The 23,745-nt window shown below is 41.4% G+C and overlaps 1 protein-coding gene across 5 annotated transcripts in view; it reads right to left on the bottom strand.

Moving 5' to 3' along the window:
- The window catches only part of CNKSR2 (connector enhancer of kinase suppressor of Ras 2), a 234,762-nt gene that overhangs the window by 71,236 nt on the left and 139,781 nt on the right, over window positions 1-23,745 (bottom strand). For all 5 annotated transcript variants that reach the window (XM_020789172.3, XM_020789171.3, XM_072994295.2 and 2 more), the window contains 4 exons: window positions 21,250-21,383; window positions 17,676-17,887; window positions 14,272-14,361; window positions 12,028-12,242 (listed from right to left, as the gene is read on the bottom strand). In XM_020789172.3, the coding sequence (XP_020644831.2) occupies window positions 12,028-12,242; window positions 14,272-14,361; window positions 17,676-17,887; window positions 21,250-21,383 (651 nt within the window). The remainder of the gene's footprint in view (window positions 1-12,027; window positions 12,243-14,271; window positions 14,362-17,675; window positions 17,888-21,249; window positions 21,384-23,745) is intronic.

Genomic DNA, 23,745 nt, shown 5'->3' with positions numbered 1-23,745 from the left:
AGTAAGTAAACACTGAGGAGGGGAATGAAAGGCGTATCATTATCTTGATTCACAGGATCTATCCTATATTTGCTTTCCTTGTTAGAGGAGGCTCATTAATAGATTTTGTTATGAAGATTCATACAGTTGGAAAGCCAGATGCATGAAATTCTCAGGCTTGGATCATGCTCACAGTACAGTGGTGCCTCGCTTAACGAGCGCACCGTACAATGACGAAATCGCATAGCGATCCCTTTTTTGGGATCGCTAATGCGATCGTTCAACGAGCTTTAGGTAGGGCGAAATTCGCTTTGCGAAGATCGGTAAGCGTTTCGCTTACCGATCTTCGCAAAACGAAGCTCCGATGATCAGCTGTTTGGCGGACAAAATGGCTGCCGGAAGCCCCAAAATGGCCGTGCGCAGCGTCTTCGCGCCCTCCCCTCGCTTAACGAGGGCGCGAAAATGGCTGCCGGCCATAGGAAACTTCGCTGAACGGTGAGTAAAGGAGCCTTTTGGAACGCATTAAACGATGTTTAATGCGTTCCAATGGCTTTCCCTGTCCCATTCAGCGATGTTTCGCTATAGCGAAGGTTAATCCGGAACGGATTAACCTCGCTATGCAAGGCACCACTGTATTGCGATTGTCTTATGTGAAAAGGCAGTTCCATGTAATATTTTCAGTTCCATCAGTTGGTATCATCATAATATTGTGGTGAATGGTAAGAAAGCCTGCCAATACAGTCAACCCTTGACTTAAGAACATCCCTACATACGAACTTTTCGATTTACGAATGGCTCCTTTGGCAAAAATTGGCATCGACTTGCAAACGGAGCCTCGACCTACGAACAAGGTCAAGGCTCCGTTCGCAAGTCAATGCCATTTTTTGCCAAAGGAGCCGTTCATAAATGGCTCCCTGCAAAAAGACAGGGAGAAAGAGCTGGAAATTTTAATTTCCCACCCTTTCTCCCTTCCTTTTTGGCTTCGGAGCTCTCAAAGAGCTTCCTCCAATGTCTGGGGAAAGCCCTTTGAGAGCTCCGAAGGTGCCTATTGCGGCTGCAGGGACCCCCAGGGAGGTCTCCCAGGGCTTGCCCGCCACCATGGGAGACCTCCCTGGGGGTCCCCGCCGCCATGATCGGCACCTTCGGAGCTCTCAAAGGGCTTTCCCCCGACATCAGAGGAAGCCCTTTGAGAGCTCTGAAGCCAAAAAGGCAGGGAGAAAGGGTGGGAAATTGGCTACCTTTTTGCCTTTTGAAATGCTGGAATGGATTAATTCCATTCCCATGCATTTCAATGGGAAATGGTACTTCGACTTATGAACTTTTCGATGTGTGAACGTCGTTCCAAAACAGATTAAGTTCGTAAGTCGAGGTACTACTGTATTATGTTTTTATTTTATCAGTATTTCCCAAGCACTGATCTAGATAAACTAAATAACACTTTGGGGAACTCGAAAAGATAGGGAATGCAGGCACAGGCATTCTAAACCCAAAGATTTGTATCTTTGGGTTTAGAATGCCTGTGCCTGCATCCCCTATTTGTTTAGATGCAATGAATACCACTCTAACCATTTAGATGCAAGGTGCATCTTGTGTCGCTTCCTATAGGCCCAATTTTATCTCCCTCCTCTAGTCATATATGGTTGATGTGCCTATTTCCCTTTCAGATTATAATCTATAGGAGGACAGAATACTTGAGAGACCTGAATATATATAACTATTTTTTTCTTTGGACTTACTGCCCCAGTGCAACAATTCCTACATGACAACAGGAGATTCTCCTTAACAGTTTGGAGATAATTCGGGTGAAAAACAATACACAGGATTTGAATCACCCTTCATAACATAATGGCGTTCCGTCTCTAGTCACGCTGGCCAAGTGACCACGGAAACTGTCTTTGGAGAAACGCTGGCTCTACGGCTTGAGAACGGGGATGAGCACCACTCCTTAGAGTCGGACACAACTGTACTAAATGTCAAGGGGAACCTTTACCTTTACCTCATAACATAGCAGTTTATTAGCTAGGTGCTGTCTTCAGTTTTCTGGGTGAAAACTGTTTGGGAAAAGGCATTCCCACCTTTGATTTCCCTGAGTAGGTTGAGAACACTACCAGATGATGTTATTTGCAGAAACTATAGCTTTACAGGAGCTTGGAAAGCATAACTGGCACAGAAAATAACAGTTCTGACTGATACTGTAAAACATTTTGTAGCATTTTTCTATGTGAACATATCTCCATAGCAACTCATGTCTTTAGGTAAAGAGTGCATAACAAGACAAGGGAATTACAAAAGGATTGCATTTAAACTGAAAAGGAAGGGTGGAAAGATAGCTGGTCATTTGGCTGACATCTCTACTTGGACTTCAAAAAACTAAAAAACGTGTCAAGTACCACATGCTGCAATATAATGATAGCAAGATTTAAGAACCCGAACACCTACAACAAATCTGTTCAGTTGTATTTTTAAGTGTTCACATTTACTGGTTTGTTCAAAGTGATAATTACACAAAAACATGTTTAATGAATACAGGAATCATGTTGCTTTGTGATAACACAATAGTTCTTTTGACCTATTTGTATTCATTGTTCTAATGGATGCTTTCACTTCATGGGCTGATGAGCACTAATACTTCATCAACAACTTAATGAGGCATTTCTGGACCAATTACGAAACAGAATATTTCCCATGTGCCTAGTGCTACACATAGAGACGGCAACTTCAAAGTATCATCACCAGTCCTCTCAGTCAATTCTTTTCAAAAGTGTAGTATAATACAATGATTTTCTTTATATACATTTTCCTTTATTCTCTAGCTGAAAAGCAGAAGCAACTGTGTGAAAGTCAGAGAGTACCATCCTGACCATTCTAAACTGGATATCCATTAACAAAATTAAATGAAAGTTCATGCCAGGCACTCTAAGTTTGATGATCATTAGGATAAGCAAAGGAAAACATAAACAGGAAATAAAAAGAATGTCCTGTTAGAACTGTGGAAAGATAAACAAGTTTATAGTAGCATAAATCTTCCTGGTCAAAAACTTCTTACTTACTGTAGTTATGCTAGTACTGCAGAAATAGCATTACATTTGGAGGTGAATTATCTCAAGAAATCATTGTAGACATTATCAGTTGCATACTGAGTTGCATAACTTGGGGCAATAATGCCTATGTTGGTTTCTTAAATTTGGGCATTTGTCTTCAAAAGGTACATCAAGGTGATTTTGGCCCCTGAGAGCATATTTCATCAGAAGATGCCTATGGTTAACTTACCTAAAAGTACTATGGATTTGTATCTCACCCTGATGCCCAGATTTCAGCAGTGGCCAGGGACACCTTTGCATAGTTAAAACTAGTGCACCAGGAAATTCTACATGGGGCTGCCTTTGGAACGTGCTTGAAAACTTCAGTGGGTCCAAAATGCTGAAGCCAGATTGTTAACAGGGTCTGGTTACAAAGACCACATAACTGTCCTGTTACAGTAGCTCCACTGACTGCCAATCTATTTCCTGGCACAATTCAAAGGGCTGGTTTTAACCTATAAAGCCCTAAACAGCTTGGGTGTAAAAAATGTATCTCCCTTTATGAACCTGTTTGGGTTTGGATGTTAAGATCAGCACGAGAGGCCTTTCTCTCAGTCTCAGCAACCTCACAGGTGCACTTGGTGGGGACACGAGAGAGGGCCTTCTCTGTTGCTGCTTCCAGAATCTAGAACTCCCTCCCACAGGAGACCTGGCTGGCCCCATCTTTTACTGTCCTTCCACAATCAGGCAAAGACCTTTCTTTTCAGACAACCTTTTCCTTACTCACTGGCTGACTAGGTTTTAAAATGGGATAGTTTGGATTTTGTTGCTTCTAAATCTGTTTCCATAATGCTTTAACCTGACATTTTAAATATAATATTATTAATTCTTTTTAATATTTGAATAATTTACTGTTTTTAGCTTTTAATATTGTATTTTAATGATGGAAGCTGCCTTGCGACCTTTTTTAGGAGAAAGGCAAGCTAAAATATTTTAAACAAACAAGCAAATACAGTGGTGCCTCGCATAGCGATTGCTCCGTTTAACGAAGAAATCGCTTTGCGATGATGTTTTTGCGATTGCTTTTGCGATTGCTTAGCGATGGTCCCTATGGGGAAAATTCACTTTGCGATGATTGCAGGGAAGCGATCATCGCAAAGCCCCCATTTTCGGCCAGCTGATCGGCGGTTCCAAAATGGCCACCGGGTAAACAAAATGGTCACCCACTGTGTTGCCTCGCTTTAGAGGCACCGAAAATGGCCGCCCCTATGGAGGATTTTCACTTAAGGTTAGTTTTTAACCCCATAGGAACACGTTAATGGCGTTTTAATGCGTTTCTATGGGATTTTTAATATCACTTAGCAGCGATTTTTGCTGCAGGGATTAACATCGCTAAGCGAGGCACCACTGTAATCATCTTAAAACTACAGAGCTGGGAAGGTCCCAATGGGTCATTACGTCCAGCCCTTGTTAAGGAGGCCCAGTGGGAATCAAACATCAAACTCCTGGCTCCACAGAGAGAGACTTAAACCATTGAGCTATTCAACAGTTCTTAATTGCTGAACAGAAACCAGAATATGAAATGGGATCAAATATTTTTTGTTTAACTAAGCTTTTGAGTATCAGTGCAGTGAATATTGTTAATACCAAAACTGTTCTTCCATGCTATTTTGCAACAGCAAAATGTTGTTAATAAAACTTTAGAATCTGAGTAGGTGGCATTTTCTATTTATTTTACAACAGTACTAATATAACTTGTTTATGAAGTGACTGTTTTCTTGTTGTACAAAATGTACCCAAACCCATAAAAGGCGACATCACATCCATATGCAAACTTAAAACCCTTGCCTAAAAGGAATATAATTGATAAGGCATTCACAGAATGAAGTGCAGTTGTTTGTTCATTCGTCTTGGACAACTATGGTATCAGATTATGCACTTCTTTTGTATTTAACAAAAATGTGATATTGAATTTATTCAGTGAGAAGTGTGACATTCCCCCACAATTGTATATGAACTAACATGCTGCTAGAATAAAAGAAAACACTACCCACAGCTTCTAGAGATGCTATCATATAACATGTAGCCACACTGTGCTTTTGCAACATTTATTAAATCCTTACCATTAGCCAGGCACTATCAGAGAACAAAATGAGTTTGCTAAAGTAAAAGTAGGTCATTGATTTCCATCCAGCTGGAACTCAACTGAGAGCTATTTACCTTCACAATGCGTTGAGACAAGAGAAACTGGAGTGCCTAGCCCGAAACACCAACTCTTGCAAATGTTTATAACCCCTTTGCCAGATCATTAGAAAAAAATAAGACAGTTGAATTGTAGCACTGCAAAACGTATTAACATTCCCTCATTATGAAAATGTTTACTGGTCTACTTTTTAAAAACAGCCACACACTTTCATTGGCATTTTCAGTACAGAATGTGTGATTACATTTTCTGACCATCTAGTACTGTACCTATTAAAATTGATTGATTTGAATGAAAATAAACTGTTTTCCAAAATCAAACTGAACATGTCTGACCAGGTTTTATTGGAGCCATTGCGAATGTGCTCTGATTAACAGCTTATTGGCCAAAATCTTGTTGCTTAGCATAGTAAATAGCACTAAAGTAGGCATATTGAATAAATGGGAATTTAGTTGGTTCAGTTCCTCCAGAAGTTACATTTATTCACTCTTAACTACAATTTACTATGCTAAATTAATTCACATTTAGAGTAGGCCCATTTGAACAAAGGAACTTGCAAATCCTCACTGATTCAAAGGGGCCTACTTTACTGTGATTTACTATGCTAAGCAACAGGATTTTGGCCATTGCTTCCACAGAAATCAACACTCACTTTCAATAAAGGCTGGGGCAAAAAAGGGCAAAATATCGCAACATTTCAATATATTTGTTTCGGTGTGAGCTTTCATGGATCAACAATTTCTGCCTCAGTGAGAAATTCGCAGGGAGAGCAAATATGTGTCTCCTATATTTGCACTCCTTGTGTCTGAAGTAGATTTTCATCCATTAAAACTCACTCTAAAATCTGTTAGTCTTTAAAAGATAACAATATTTTGCACTTCTCTCCATTTTTTCCAACATATTCATTACAGATTAACAGTTCTTCTTTGGAAGTCCCTGTGACAAACCCAGACCTACTGGGATCTATCACACAGTTACTAAGCTGCCACCAACCATTCCCTATAATAAGTCACACAGACCAGGGATGGATTTTTAAACAACAAAAGAATAAGGTTTATTTTAAATACAAACAGGGTAAATAAAACAATCAGGTGAATAAAATAAAGTAACGTGGCTTATTCTCACACACACAAGCATACAGTTTGGTTCACCTAGAACCTTTAACTTAAAGCACAGACCCTGAACCCATCAGTTCTGGCTAACCCACAGACACCTGAACTTATCAGGTTGGTACTCTGACACACAGTAGTACCCTGTCAGACACACAGACTCCCACAACAGCTTCTTCTTCCCCAGCTACTGCTTCGTCCCTCCCAGTGTCTCACAGTCTGTCTCAGCATCTCCTCTTCACCACACAGGCATCACATATTTATACAGTACAGCCCCTCCTCCTGATGTCCCGCCTTCCACTCCCCATAGGATGGAACTTTCCCTCCAAACCCATGACAGACAGGTAACATCAGTGCTGTTATGTAACACCTCCCCTCTTTAAAAGTTGTTTTGTAGGGGGAAAGCTAAAAGTGCTTTTCACCAAAAAAACAACCTGCATAAAATACACAACAACATTTATACATACCATATAATACTTACATATACTTACACTCCAAGTTAACCATAGCAAATATGCATTTAAACATTTTACCATATACAGTACATCAATTTACCTTTATTAATACCAACCAAATTCAAAACCAGGTACATTTTAACTTTTTGTTTTCATTATATACATATAGTCCATGTTCTTTCGCCGTCTTCAGTCTTCAGGTCTTCTTGATAAGGCGTCAGCAACACAGTTCACTGACCCTCTGACCACCTTCACTTCAAAGTCATAGTCCTGTAGGTTTAAAGCCCACCTCATAAGTTTGCTATTGTGGGTTTTCATTGTCTTTAACCATTGCAATGGTGAATGGTCAGTACACAGAACAAAATGTCTTCCCCAGATGTAAGGCTTGGCCTTCTGGATCGCGTAGACTATGGCCAAACACTCCTTCTCCACGGTTGCCAAATGTCTCTCACCTTTTTGAAGTTTCCTACTCAGGTAGGACACTGGATGCTGGTCACCATTCTCATCCTCCTGGCACAGAACTGCTCCTACCCCGCTGTTAGACGCATCGGTGTAGATGATGAACTCCCGGTCGAAGTCTGGAGCACGCAGGACAGGATAGTTGATCAACGCCTCCTTCAACCTCTGGAACGCCGCCTCACAGTCGCTGGTCCACGGGATGCGGTCATCAGCCTTCTTCCTCGTCAGATCGGTCAGCGGAGCCGCAATCTCGCTAAACCTCGGGATGAACTTTCTGTAGTAGCCCACCAACCCAAGAAATGATTTGACTTTTTTCTTGGTGTTGGGTCTAGGCCAATCACGAACAGCTTCTATTTTGGCCTTCAGGGGTTTTATCATTCCTCCCCCTACCATGTGACCCAAGTATTTTATTTCTGGGCTACCCAGCTGACACTTGCTGGCCTTTACTGTTAGCCCTGCTGCACTTAACCTCTGCAGCACTAACTCCAGGTGTATCAGGTGATCTTCCCAGGTATTACTGAAGATCCCTATGTCGTCAATGTAGGCCACTGTAAAGTCACTGAGCCCTACCAAGGTCTGGTCCATCAGCCTTTGGAATGTGGCTGGTGCATTTCTGAGACCAAAGCTCAGGACTCGAAACTCATAGAGACCAAAAGGGCTGCAAAAGGCAGTTTTTTCTTGATCCCTGGGATCAATTCTTAATTGCCAATATCCCTTTACCAGGTCCAATGATGAGATGAACCGACAACCCCCTATGGTTTCAATCAGGTTGTCTAGCCTGGGCATCGGGTAGGCATCAGGAGTGGTTACACGGTTTAATTTCCTGTAGTCAACACAAAACCTAATGCTCCCATCAGGCTTGTCCACAAGGACTATCGGAGAGGACCAAGGGCTAGAAGAGGGGACGATTATGTTCTCCCTAAGCATCTCGTCCAGCTCCTTCCGCACCTTGTCCCTATAGGGTCCCGTTACTCGGTATGGGGATACTGCCTGCGGGGGTGCATCCCCTGTATGGATCCGATGCATCACTCCCTTCACTATCCCCGGCTTGTTGGAAAACACCTGTTGATATTTACTAAGCAGCATTTTTAATTCTTGCTGCTGGTCTTGGGTGAGTGCAGGACTGATCTTTACCTCCTCTGGGTTGTATTTTACTTCCCCTCTACCCTCCCAGAAGGGTAATTCAGCTTCCTCACTCTCAGCTGCTTTTATCGCGAATAAAACCCTCTGTTCCCCTCTGTAGTAGGGTTTTAGGGCATTCACGTGAACCACCCTCCTTGCTTGGTTCTCCTCTTGCTCTATTAGGTAGTTCAGGTCTGACATCTTGGAAATGACCCTATATGGTCCTGCCCATTTGAGCTGCAGCTTATTCTCTCTGCAGGGCCTAAGCCAAAGCACCTCCTCCCCTGGGTCAAAGTGCCTCTCTCTAGCTTTGCGGTCATACCATGTTTTCTGTTTGATCTTCTGCGCTTGCAGGTTTTCTGCTGCCAGCTCTAGATTTCGCTTTAGGTCATTCATCAAGGTGTCTATGTAAGTCACAACGTCTTGTGGGTCATCCTGGGTGATCTGCTCCCAATTTTGTTTGATCAAATCAAGGGGCCCTTTCACCCCTAAGTGTGCAGCAAACATGTCAGAGTGCCCCCTTTGTAAGATCATGGGGCGATACTTTTCAGGTACCACCAGCTGACTTCTGATCCCATCTCCCCCTTTTGAGATATTCCTCAGGGTTTCTCTATATAAAATCCCCTTTTTCTCCAGAAATCTCACTGGGGTCTCAGGTGTTAGCTGGGCGTCAGTCACCTGTTCAAAACACTTTAGGAGAGTGGCGTCTGCCTTTTGCTCCTGTCCAAATCTGCTGTCTGTGGTTAAGGTTTCCACCACAGCTTCTGAACTTCCCCCACCTGCTTCCGTCTCTGGCTCATCATTACCCCCCTGAACTGTCCCTGTGGTGGCTTGTGAGCGTGTAATCACTAGCACCCGTTTCACATGTTCAGCCAGGTCATTTCCCACGAGCACGGCTGCTGGCAGAGTCGATGAAATCGCTATCCGCCAATCTCCCCTCCAGCCTTGAAAGTTGACAGGTACCTCTGCTACTGGCAGAGAGATTATCTGCCCCTCAATCCCTGCCACCTTCATGCTCTCATTTGGGATTATAAACTCCCTAGGAATAATATCTGGATGGCACAGGGTTACCTGGGAACAAGTGTCCCGCAGCCCCCTATACTGACGGTCAAGTATTCCTACGTCCACCCCGGCTGTCTCAAACAACTGAGAATCTGTTTTTACCAGCAAGCAGCGCTTTACCTCCCCAAGAGGACCATTTTCCTCAGCCTGATCAGCAGAGGTAGCTGTTCCAGACTGAGTAGTCATGGCAACAGGCTCCCTCTGTGACAATGAGCTTTGCTCTTTCTGGACACAGAACACAGCTTTTGGCTTGGTCCCACTAGAATTCTGAGGCACCATTCCTTTTAGCTGCTTCAATTTCTCACACTCTGAGATCAGATGACCCTTTCCCTGACAGAAATAGCATTTTCTGGTGTATTTTGATTCTCTCTCCTCTTGTTTGGGTTTTCCCTCCAAATTCTGAGGGCTTGGTTTCATGCCTGAGGGCTTCCCTTCACCATGGGCCCCTCCCCCTTGCTGGCTTTTCCCTGGTCCCTGAGAGTACTTGCTGTAGGTTTCTTTGGGTTTACCTACAGATTTCCCCTCACCCAAGGGCTTTCTTATTTGGGAGATAAAATCCGCGATCTCTGCGGCTGCTGCCACAGATTTCGGTTTCCTTTCCCTCACCTGGAATTTCAATTCCCCATGCAGGACTGAATAGAACTGTTCCAGGGCTATCAAGTCTTTAAGCTGTTCATAGGTCTCTGTTCCCTCCTGCGACAGCCATTTCTCAAGCAGCCTCACCAATTGGGCCCCCACTTGGGTAAAAGTCTGTTCTGGCTTCTTGGTGAGGGACCTGAACCTTTGTCTCAGCTGCTCTGCATTTATCCCATGTCTTGCGAACACCAGTTTTTTAAACTCTGCGAAATCTTTCATCCGTTCCTCAGGCATCTCGGCATAAACCTCAGCCAGGCTACCACTGATTAAAGACCGCATGATGGTCATCTTCTCAGTTTCCCTCACTGAGAAGTCCACAAACGCTCTTTCCACTAAGGAAAAGAACACCTCGGGACAATCTCCCTTGTGGTACACAGGGAATTTCTTCAGGTCAGCCTTAGACAGTTGGCCCCCCTCAGAATCCCTATTATTATTATTGTTCTGGTTCATCAGTTCCAATCTCTTTAATTCAAACGCCATTCTCTCTCTCTCTAATTCAAATTGCCGCTGTTTCTCTCTTTCCCTTTCCTCCATTTCCCTCACCCTCAGTTCATGCTGTTGGGCTATGAGTATTTTTCTGAGTTCTGGGTCTTGCTCTCCTGTGCTGTCACCTTGCACTGAGCCAAATTCATCCTCAGAACCTTGGTCAATCTGGGGGTCTTTCACCTCACTCATGTCTGCTACTTGGCTTCGAGTCAAGGGCATACCCCCCCTCAGAACAGGCTGCTTTAAAAAGTCAAGCCTCAAAATAAAACGACCACTTTTTTCCTTTTACCTCAGAACCAGCTCTCCCTAGAGATTGCTGCTGTTCTTCAGCACTACTTGCAACAGTATCGAGTCAGAGCCTACCCCCCTCTGCTGGGCCTCTCAGCTGGCAAGCTAGCTCGCTGTTGCTACGCAGTTTTGCCTCAGCGTTTTCCCGCCAAAATCAGGCTGCCTCAGAGCACCTTAATCTAAGTCTCCCCAGTTGGCACGTTCTTCTACTAGTGCACCTCCCCGTGAGGTACACCTAGAAGATTACCTACGCGCCTCAGACTGTCCCTGACTGGACCCCCCTTGCTCTGGGCACACCTGCCAAGGCTTTGCTGGACCACTGGACAACTGGACCAGTCGTATCCCACACGCTGGACACCAATCAATGTGACAAACCCAGACCTACTGGGATCTATCACACAGTTACTAAGCTGCCACCAACCATTCCCTATAATAAGTCACACAGACCAGGGATGGATTTTTAAACAACAAAAGAATAAGGTTTATTTTAAATACAAACAGGGTAAATAAAACAATCAGGTGAATAAAATAAAGTAACGTGGCTTATTCTCACACACACAAGCATACAGTTTGGTTCACCTAGAACCTTTAACTTAAAGCACAGACCCTGAACCCATCAGTTCTGGCTAACCCACAGACACCTGAACTTATCAGGTTGGTACTCTGACACACAGTAGTACCCTGTCAGACACACAGACTCCCACAACAGCTTCTTCTTCCCCAGCTACTGCTTCGTCCCTCCCAGTGTCTCACAGTCTGTCTCAGCATCTCCTCTTCACCACACAGGCATCACATATTTATACAGTACAGCCCCTCCTCCTGATGTCCCGCCTTCCACTCCCCATAGGATGGAACTTTCCCTCCAAACCCATGACAGACAGGTAACATCAGTGCTGTTATGTAATGCTTACCTTTAAAAAATCTGTTTAAAGTAACCAAGTTTCTAAAAAGAACATGCATTAAAAGTGTTGATACCTCTTTTTAAAATAATCAATATCAACATTACAAAAACTGATCCATCATATCTACTTGTTTCATTGTCATAACAATAGTTTCCAATAATAAACTTGGGGAAATATTGTTCTACTTTTTGTAAGAAAAATCAAAGGAACAGGAAAACAAAATGTTTAAGAAGCAAGTAATACTCATATTCCAGTCATTCAAAGAAACGATTCACACAAAAATAAGAATTTTGTGATTCCACTTACATGATACATGGATGTTTCTGGCCCAGGTGTGCTCATGCTATCTTGCCTTAATGAGTCCATTTGTAAACTAGGTAGCAGAGAGTAATGACTAGGACTGTTGCCTTTATCACCCTTCTTTTTGGATTTTTTGCCTGTGTCCTTTTTGCTATTTCTTTGAAACATGTAATCTTCTTGAGCTATTTTCTCATTGCTCATATATCGAAGTAATGAATTCTCTAGATAAAAATAACAAAGGTTACATTTCAAATCCATTCTTAAATAACCAGGTGTTGAATGCAAATCAGACTGAAATCAATACACCACCACTTATTAGACTTCTTCAAACTTGCCTCTTGTCTTCAATGAAGCACAAAAATACTGAGATCTATCTGAAAATTCTGTACTTCAATGTCATGTAACCCAGTTAATACTAGTGTACTGACTTGTTTTGAATTTTAGCACAAATTATTCTATATTACTTTACCAGGACTCAGCTGTTGTGAACTTGTATCATGGGCGCATCATGTTCTGAAAATTATTTCTCTCCAGTTTTTGGTGCTGGCTGAAACTGTCTATTAAGCACTCTGGAGCCTTTGCTAGAACAACAACATATTTATATATCCTTGTTCTTCTTCATCTGTCACCTTTCTGTTGTTGCTTTAAAAAAATTCTTTACAAAAAGATTAAGGATCCATTGCATAGGTAACTTTTTTCTGCCATATGACAGAACTTTTACCTATTTACGTGATAGGCAGCACCCAAATTGGTTAACACAAAGTGATGCGGGGACCAGGAGATAGTTCTGGCTAGACCAGGGGGCAGTCTCAAAAAAGGTGGAGTTGAAAGCAAAGTTTGGTCCATTCTCTACTTATTTATCGAAACCTCAACAAATAGGCCCCTGGATCTGTCCTATCTTCGTCTCTATTATCTTACCCACTGCTGCTTCTCTGTTTACTGAATATGTCATTTAGCTGCGAGTTGATGGGAGCTAGGAAGGAAATGTTATCAATTCCTAAGGCGGATATAATGTTTTGGGGATTTTTGTCCCCCTTATAGCAACAGGTTGTCACCATGGCACATCATGTAATTGTTTTGTTAAAAAAACCCACCACACTTAAATTTGCCTTTAATATATATGGAGCATTTCCATGTGTTGAGTGTTTGAGTCATTTACATGAAGACAAAGATTTAAATATACAGGATGGATAAAGAAATATGATGCATTTGATTAAAGACATGGGATACACCTTGAAAAAAAGGTCTCTGTTGCCCAACACATTTGCCTGATTCAGGCTTAATCAGGCACATCTTTTGATTATACAAATTTCAGCACAGGGATGGGCAGGATCTGAGGGTATGAGGGCCAAACCAAGCCCCAGCCCCTATCAAGGGTCATGCCAGGCCCAGAATTGGGCTGAGAAAATTGTCATTAAAAAAATTAATCAGGACATTTCCAGATGAACACTTCTAGTTTCTCTGCTATCAGAGGGGACAGTTTTAAGGGATATCCCCAAAGCCCACAATTCCTAGAGTGGTTTTTTGGGGGGGCCTTTTTTTTCATTTTGTCTTTTGGGCTTGGGAGGTAGAACCATAAAAATGCCCTTGGAAGCCAGACACAGCTGATGGACCACATTTTGCCATCTCCATTGTAGTATAACTTAAACATCACATAATTTTTACGTAAATGACACATTCACATGACCTCTGAAGGTCAGCAAAGTCAGAACCTTGAAACTGGAAATTTGGAGAAATCTTACGGCTAATAGCATAACTGCTGTTAACTGTAAAATTTTAACACTGTTACAGAGAAAACTTCACACATTCCCACACAGAGAGAGGCTACCCATATATCTAAATTATTTAAAATACTAGGACAAATTTAAGGAACAACTGATGTAGATTTAACTACAGCATTTCACTGTCAGAAGCAATAAGAGAGGAACGCATACAGAATTTTTTCAAGCATGTGAAACAAAAGAAAAAGTTACAGTGGAGTTTCCATAACAACCTTGTTGATGAAATCTGGATATCAAATTGCAATAATATTATGCTTCGTCATATAATATTGAGAAAAACTGACCAATAGTTTTTAAATTCCAAATTGGGCAATTAATCCTTGAAAGCATCATTATTAACAAAATGATCTGGTTTTTGGAACCATGTTTTATGGATAATGTTGAGCAATAATTAATGAAAACATGCATTTCATGTTTTCTATAGAAAATCTATCAAATCACAATGAAATTTCTGTTTAAAGTCACTTACCTCTCCTAGTATCTCTTTTTGTCTTGCTGGGATCTTCATAATCCCCTACCCAGTTATATTCTACTGGCATTGATATAGGTCTTAGTTTACCTGCAATAAAATAAACCACATTGTTTAATTCTAAAACACCTGTGAAAAGGTTGAAGAGTTAGTTTCACATGCCTACACATTTTCCCAGGAAGTGACATATAAAATCACTTTATCCTGGGTGGCCTTGTGACATTCTGTTGACAATTAGTGAATGATGTGAGGATTTGGCATTTTTTCTCCTTATACGCTTATAAATTAACTAAAACACGCTCTCCAAAAGTACTATGTTGGTTCTTCTAAATAATCTCATTAGTCCAATCAAAGATATTTAACACTTTGAAATAAACTTAAATGTTAAATATTGTCACATGTATACAGTGGTGCCTCTAGACGATATAATCAGTTCCACTGAAATCGCTGTTTAGCGAAATCATTGTCTAGTGAAAAGCATTTCCCCATTGGAATAGACTGAAACCTGTTTAATTCGTTTCAATAGGGAAGAATCGTCGTTGTTGAGCAAAGATCGGTCATAGGAAAGCCGCTTTGCGAACCGCCGATCAGCTGTTTAAATCGCTGTCTTGCGAAGCTTAGGTCCCGAAAACACCTGTTTTGCGAGCACGGAGCGAACTGTCAAAATCATCGTCTAGCGAAAATTGGTTTGCGAAGCAGGGACCAAACATTGTCCAGTGAAATTCCCCCATAGGAATCACTGTTTTGTGAACCACTATAGCGATCGCAAAAAGTCAATGTCTAGCGGAAAAACTGTCATGCGGGGTAACTGTCTAGTGAGGCACCACGTACGTCCCCACTTACAACCATTTTGAGTAACGACCAGCTCCGGCCGTAAAATTTTGCTTCAACTTGCGGCCGGAGCTTCGAGTAACAACCAAAAAAGGCAGGGGAAAAAGGCGGGAAATTCAAACCGTTGGTGGCAAAGAGGTTACTTCTTTGTAGCTCTTTCGCCCCAACGGCTAGGGAAAGGGATGCAGCAGTGGGGGGAGGCACTCCTCGCTGCCCTCCGCGGGGCCAATACTGCCGCTGCTGGGTCCCGGGCCTCAGCATGGGGGTGGAGGGCCCCCTGATCCCAGCTCCCAGAGGAAGGGTCCTCCTGCTCCGCTGCCTCCTCCATCCTGGCGGGGCCGCGCCCAGCCCTTGGCCCCGCAGGGGCGACTCCCCTTCTCTGCCGGCGGGTGGCTCCTGAGCAGCAGGTGGCTCACCCACCAATGGTGCCCAAAGCCACCTCCTGATCCGGCACCAGCTCTGGCAGCTGCTTGCCGGGGGAGCCGCATCAGGCCTTGGCACTCCTCACCACCCTCCTCAGTGTGGGGGTGGAGGGGGCCCCAATCCCGGCTCCAGGAGGCCGTGCTGAAGGAAGCCATGCAGCCAGGTGAGCGCTGCTGCCGTCCGATGGGCTCCTACAGGATGGGGCATGGGGTGGTGGTGGCAATGTCCTGGCACCGGGAAGCTGAGCCTGGCCCGGGCCACCTATCATTGGCCGCCATCTGCCATAGCTCAGGCAGCTCAGTTAGAGTGAGTGCCATCAGAGGAGGCTTGGGACTGCCTGGTAAGGTAAGGTGCTGCTTTTTGCTTTATAAAAACTGTTCTGGGTGGGTTTTGCAGGGTGGTTTTGGGCTGGGGGGTTATGTTTCTGAGCGGTGTTGTTTGTTTTTGTGTTTTTGTTTTTGTTTTTTTGCAATCCCAGCATGGGGCTTGCTCTGTCTATTTTTGGGTGGTTGTTGCTGTTGTTTGCAGCCCCAGCGCATTCCTATGGAGCTTGCAGTGTTTTATTTTTATTTTATTTTATTAGTAATTCTTTTTTTGGGGGGGCGGAATGGATTAATTGTGTTCCCATGCATTCCTATAAGAATGCATGCTTCGACTTACGACCATTTCGACTTACGCCCATCTTCTGGAATGGATTATGGTCGTAAATTGAGGCGCCACTGTATAATCATAGGGACTAGTACAATAGCCATCCCATGGATTCCAAATGTTTTCCCTAACCAGGACAAGGGCACCTTGTGGCAAGAATTTAACATTACATTTACTCTCCTGTAGATTACATGTACAGTGGTGCCCCGCATAGCGACGTTAATCCGTTCCAGGATTAACATCGCTATCCGGATTCATCGCTATGCGGGGGGGAACCCATTAAACTCCATTTAATGCGTTCCTATTATGGAAAAACTCACAGGTAAGCGAAGATTCCCCCATCTGGCTGCCATTTTCGCTGCCCTGTAAGCAAGGGCAGGGAGCGAAAACGCTGCGGGCGGCCATTTTCTGCACCCGGTGGCCATTTTGGAACCGCCGATCAGCTGTTTTCTAAACATCGCAATGCGAAGATCGGTAAGCGAAACGCTTACCGATCATCACAATGCGATGTTTAGCCTATCTAAACATTGCAATGCAATCACATTAGCAATCGCAAAAAACGCGTCGCTATGCGGATTCGTCATTAAACGGTGCACTCGTTAAGCGAGGCACCACTGTATTCTATACATACATTTAATATACAGAAGTAAATTCCTTGCCCTGGCAAAATTATTATGTAGCATCAGATTAAAAGACAGGGTTGGTCAACAATCTGAGAATGATGAGAACTTTAAAAATATCTTGCGGTTGACCATTTTCCAAGTCTTGCCATGCAGAGATTTTCCTCCTGAGACATCCCAGTAAGATTTGCAGCCATCCAAAACCCCACAAAACACTAATTCCTTCCTTCCTTCGCTTGTTGTTCTGCGCACTTACTTTATCTCCTCCAGAGAGCCAAAATAGAATTAACAAATCTACACTATAAGAAAATAAAGCTGAGTTGAATAACAAAAACAACTCAGGAAAATCATGGCTGAACATTCAGAATGGGAGTGAAAGGCAGGAAAGCAACTTATATTTCAAGAAAATACACCTCAGATGGTGACCAGAGTTCTTTTTAGTTTAAGTAAAAAGGGCCACAGAGATGTGTACCTATTATTATTATTATTATTATTATTATTATTATTATTATTATTATTATTATTATTATTATTATTATTATTATTATTAGTAGTAGTAGTAGTAGTAGTAGTAGTAGTAGTAGTAGTAGTAGTAGTAGTAGTAGTAGTAGTATCATCATCATCATCATCAACATCATCAACATCATCATCATCATCCCATCCATTTAGACCTAAGTCAACTCTGGGCAGCTAACAATGGTATTAAAAGAAAATAAAACAACAATATTACTACTTCATTTAACATCACATTCATTAACAGATATAAGGCAAATCATTAAAATCTGGAAGGCTGGAACAGATACATCTGAGCTGATGCTAATGCAGGACTGGTGTATGTGTGTGAGTGTTTTTTTTTTAAATTTTAACAAATGCATAACATACCATAGGTTGGGGTGCTCTCCCTTCGTCCAGAGCTACTTGTTCTTCCTTTCTCATATTCATAACAGTACAAGACAGCATCTTCTTCCACTACATTAAAACGCTTTCTGTATTCTTGGTCAAGGAATGAATTAGGAGATTCCGAACCCTTATGTACTGGCTTTCCTGCTAGGTGTCTTCCAAGATCATCACATGGAAGATTCCCCTTTTCATCCCTTTGAGGAAAAAAATGTTTTGATGAATTTTAATACTAAGTAGCCTAAGACCTACTACCATGTAATTCTTGACTTCTTTCCACTGACTCACATAGAGCAATCTGGTTTGCGCGACAGACGAGCATTCAGTTCTGGTTTTAACTCCTACCAAATATATTTTGCTACCAAAAATTACTTCCTCAGACACTCATGTTTGATTAAAAGATGACATTTCTAAAAACTGATGGCCTATTGAAAGGCCATTCATTTAGACTGATGTTATACCTGGATATATGTTATGCTTCAGCTGACTTGGAGAAAGGATATTACAGAACCAATTCCCATGGCTTCAGCATCAAATAGAATTCTTCTCTCAGTGTAGCTAGCAAAAAAAACATTCTGAAGGCATGCAATGTAACTTCAGATGAATCAGAACTGCGATCTACAGTTATTGCATCAGTGAGCTACTATGAAACCAACAGTTTCTGATCTTCTAAGAAGAATGGCAAGCACCAGTTCCATATACAGTACTGTACTTTCATTATTCTTATACATATGATGCCTATGCTTTGTGTGTAAGCATTTTGTTTTCATGACTCCCATTATCTCAGATGTAGTTATGAATCTGCAAGCATATAATGGAATGACCATGAAATTATTAGATGCCAATAACTTCAGATTGAAAACTGCAGGTAAATAATATGGGATTTGACTTCTGGACACAGGGAAAAACAAACCTGCAGAAACTAACTCAACTGCCTACTACAGAACCAAGGGGCCAAAAATGGAATTTCCATAAGCAATTAACAAATCTCTACTAAACACAGTGCTTCCTCCCCCCGCCCCACCAGGAACAAATGAAAGTTGCAACCAATTTCTTCCATGGAGCCCCCCATTCCCCTCCCAAAATTGTAATGACTCTTGCAAGGGGGCTTGTTTCTTCCCCTTTATTAGTACGAAACTGATAAATTCTCCTCATATGTTTGGGAACTCATACTTATTTTGTATCCTTTCTTAACTTTGATATTACATGGTAGCTTATCATTAATAGCTATATTCCAAGTTTCCCTACGTCAACTTGTCTATTTCTTAATAAATTTTCAAAGCATCCTTTCAAATTTTCTGGGAATTTCTTTAATTCTACCACTAGAGGTAATGAAGAAAAAAAGCATATTTTCAAATTTTCCATATTTTTACTATATTTTTATTACTGTGTACAAAAATAATATTTAGAGGGTTCAGATGTAATTCTTGTGTTTTCATATTCAGACAAATTAGATTATTAGACTGAACTATAATATCTAGCATATGTCTTAACTGACTGGCTACACAGTATAATCATAAATTAGGAAGTCCTAATTTGAGATTTATTATCATCTCTTCTTATGAATACAGTGGTGCCTCGACTTACAATCATCTTGACCTGTAAGCAATTCGTGTTACAACCAGCTCCGGTCGCAATGTTTTGCTTTGACTTGCGACTGGCACTTTGAGATACAATCAGAAAAAAGGCATATTTTCCCCATGGTCCCTCTCTACTTTCCTGCTCCCCTTTTTAACCTTAGAGGTCATCTTAGGTTTTAAAATAAAGTCTCCCCCTAGTAGGATTAACCGCTTTTGCATTAGTCCCTGTTTTTAGTCCCTGCAGGAATGGTGTTTTGTTTTTTTGTTTTTGTTTTAGACTCCAAACTCTCCCCCCATTGTCTCCTCTCTCTCTATCCTCTCTCTTTGTGCCTAAAAGCACAAACCTTTGTCTGAGGGGTCTGTGTACCCCAGTGATGACCTTCTTTCTTTCCTCTTTTCCCCATTGTTCCCTCCCTCCCTCTTTTCCTGTCCTTTTTTTAACCTTTTAAAATGGCCAGAACAGATTAATTGTGTTTCAATGTATTCCTATGGGAAATGGTGCTTTGAGTTACAACCATCATCCCAGAATGAATTAAGTTTGCAACTCAAGGCACCACTGTACTTGACTTTTTATCTCCATTAAAAAGCTTATTAATTTTGCCAGTTCTTTAACACTTCTTCACTTATCTTTATTGATAACATCATAAATAGAAAGTTTACCTTAAGTAACCTCTTCCTTTTGCATAGTGATTCTGCCAAAACATGGAAGTTCAATTTTCCTTCAATCATTAAAATTTCTTTTTTATATATCTCATTTTAATACTTTAGAATTATCCTCTTTCAATCTTTCTGATTTAACTTGAATATTTATACCAAAATACTTAATAGAGCTTTGAATATTAATATCTATTTCATTCTTAATTTTTCCTCTTTATTTCCTCATTTGAATCTTATTCTCCCAAAGTTCACATTGAATTTCCCTCCTGAAATGTTGGTCCTCCTTTTTTACAATAACATATGATGTATCTCAAGATTACTATAGATCTAAAAATATTGTTTTATATATCTTCACTTTATAGTCTCATGCATTTCTGTTTTATTTCTTCAAAGCTTTTTTTAAAGTTCTGATTTCAGCTCCATTGCATTCTTCTCCATTATATTATTAATCTCCACAGTAATCAAACTTCTTTTTCCATTTCACTGCTTTCACTCTGAGTCACCGATCTGTTTTTATTTCTGCTTTCCAAGTCAACACTTTCTCCTTTAAGCAACTCTCCATATTGCTGGTTATCAACAAATCCTAAGGATGTCACTTCAACTGTGGGCTATATACCTCCAAACTTTTTATAATGATGACTATAAATCTTTGAAGTCTAGCAGAATTTCCCTTGCAGCATCCTGGAATCTGAGAAATGAGGTGAGATTTTTCACATTACTAGCTTTTTGTTTCTTCCCCATCTGCTTCTGCCACTTCAGCATCCACACAGACCAAGATAAACTTTCACATGGAGGATAGTGCAACAATTATCTTTACCCCCTTACTTGATAGCTGATATTAAACTGCACCTCTTCCTCTTACAGAAAATTCATGTCACTCACAGTTCTATGGCTATATGTAGGAGAATATTTGTGAATCTTCTTTCAGAGACTGGGAAGTTCATGGTTTATCTGACGCTCATTCCAGACTGGGAACAGGCCCCAGAACCATACTGTTCTGAAACTCTTTTTTCTTCATACATTTGCAAAATCAGAAAAGGCAAAAGCACATGAGACTGATGTTGTGTGTGACTCCAAGTCATTTTCTTTCTATGTATTGTTAATATGACTCATACATATTTGAAGAATCTCCTGTATTTAAGGCCGAGTTCCATGTGGTTTGCGAATTTTGGATGATCAACAAATTACAGAGATATTTTTTCTTTTACATCACCACAATTTGGTAATACAGGTTCACAACATTTTTCTTCCTCCTAGGAATGGAACACATGGGAATTGACACCGACAGCAAATTAACAGTAAGGTCAATTCCAACATTTTACCTGGGAATATAAGGCTCTGCTGGAGGAGGAGGTATGTAGAGGTCCTGAAGTGCTGAACTGTCTCTTTTTGTAGGTGTGCTGATAGTACTGGATGGTGTTGCCACACTGCTTGTAGGACTTCTAGGTGCAAGAGGCTGGTTAAAACAAAATAAAAAGATTTAAATGTTACCTCGTTATCTCTGAATATTTCTATGATAGGAAAAATTAAAAGTAAATGCTCTGAAAAAGCAGTATTTTGCTTCATATTTTATCTCTTCATGACATAAATGGACAGTAGTAATCTATGACTAGGGACCAGAAGTTGTTATGTAAACCATTTATCTAAGAAACAAAATTAATTTGTTTCTAAGAACTGTTAATTTATCCTGACCAAATTCTGTTTCACATCTAAGACTGGTTAAAAGTTGGAAATGGTAGGATCATTCAACTCTACACAAAACTCAATAATGTAAATGACTGCTTATGTTAAAAAGAGCATGGGGAGGGGAAATGATAATCTTGACTTCTTCACTATAACTATCAGTTATATAACACTGCTTAACCAAAATTAGGTAAATACAGAAAGTAAAGGTTCAACACCCCAGGCCTTAGGTAATTTAACAGTGCACTGAACAATGAAAACTTAAACAACCTTAATGTAAACTTCCTAGTTTGATGTATTAATCAGTTTCACAGAATCATAGTATAATTGAGTTGGGAGGAGCCTAAGCAGCCATCAACTCCAACCTCCTGCTCAATGCAGGAATCCAAATCAAAGCAGATCTGACAGACAATTGTCCAATTTTCTCTTCAATGCCTGGAATGCTCATCACCTCCCAAGGTCACTGGTTCCACTGTCATACTGCTCTAACAGTTAAGATGTTTTCCTGATATTCAGCCAAAATATGGCTTCCTGTAGCTTGAGCTCATTATTATGTGCCCTGTACCCTGCAATGATCGAGAACAGATCCTGCCCCTCCTCTGTATGACTGACTACCTTTCAAGTATTTGAAAAGTGCTATCATCTCCCCCCCCATGTCTTCTTTTCTCAAGGCTAAAACATGCCGAGTTCTCGGAGGCTTTCACGGCCGGGATCTAATGGTAGTTGTGGGTTTTTCGGGCTCTTTGGCCATGTTCTGAAGGTTGTTCTTCCTAACGTTTCACCAGTCTCTGTGGCCGGCATCTTCAGAGGACAGAACAACCTTCAGAACACGGCCAAAAAGCCCGAAAAACCCACAACAACCATGCCCAGTTATCTTCCATCATAGGGCTTGGTTTCCAGTCCCCTGATCATCCTTCCATTTAGACTCTTAATTTTTTTAATGAATTAGTATTCTCAAATCACACGTATTTAATAACATCTACCTAACTAAAACGTAATAAACACTACATTTTAGCTAGCTAGGTAAATGCCCAAAACTTTCAGGACATTTTATGTCAAAACAAATGGAGATGTCCTTTTTTTTCAGCAAGTTTTTTTTCTAGTAGTAGGCATCCTTCAGTCTCGAAAGACTATGGTAACGTGCTCTATATGGAGGTCTTGGAACAGCATCTAGTGTGGCTGAGAAGGCCAATTCGAGAGTGACAATCCCTTCCACACTGAAGACAAATCCAATCTGTCCCCTGTCCAGCTCCCTGGTTTTGCTGGTTTCAGGACTGCCTCTCTGCCTCAGCCTGCTGTATAAGTGTCTCTTCAAATTGGGAGAGGCCATGATGCACCGCCTGCCTCCAGGCTGAACACTCAGACATCAAGATTTCTAATCTGTTGAGGTCCATTCCTAAGGCCTTCAGATCCTGCTTGCAGATATCCTTGTATCGCAGCTGTGGTTTCCCTCTGGGGTAATTTCCCTGCACTAATTCTCCATACAGGAGATCTTTTGGAATCCAACCATCAGCCATTCTCACCACATGCCCAAGCCAACGTAGATGTCGCTGTTTCAGTAATGTATACATGCTAAAAATTCCAGCTCGTTCTGGGACTACTCTATTTGGAACTTTGTCCTGCCAAATGATACCAAAAATGTGTTGGAGACAACGTATATGGAACGTGTTCAGCTTCCTCTCCTGCTGTGCACAAAGTGTCCAGGACTCACTGCAGTACATGAGTGTGCTTTTTTTCTAGAAGTACCTTTAAATAAGCTTGTTGCAATCAACTTTTGACTTTTTGACTTAAGTTTTGAAAGCCTTACCCATGCCAGTAAAATGACATTTCTGGAGAGCCAGCCAGGAGGATCAGATAATTAGATAACAATCGGTCCCTTTATTTTAACACTCTGTACACTCAAAATCTCACACCTCAACAGCAGCGCTTACTTGGCAGGGGAGCGGGGAATACTAGTTATTCTAAACTGTTATAACATATAGTAATTCTAACTTGCCGGGCAAATAACATGTTTGCTATTCTAGCAGGAACATGAAAAGTACATACTGATTATATTTGCCATAAAACACACACACACACACACACAGTATTTTCAGAGGATTTTCCTGGCCAATGTTATACAAATAAATATATTT

Source organism: Pogona vitticeps, chromosome 3, assembly GCF_051106095.1.
Source record: "Pogona vitticeps strain Pit_001003342236 chromosome 3, PviZW2.1, whole genome shotgun sequence".
Lineage (NCBI taxonomy): Eukaryota > Metazoa > Chordata > Lepidosauria > Squamata > Agamidae > Pogona > Pogona vitticeps.
The sequence above is the reverse complement of the archived record's forward strand: the minus strand, read 5'-3'. Positions and strand labels throughout refer to the sequence as shown.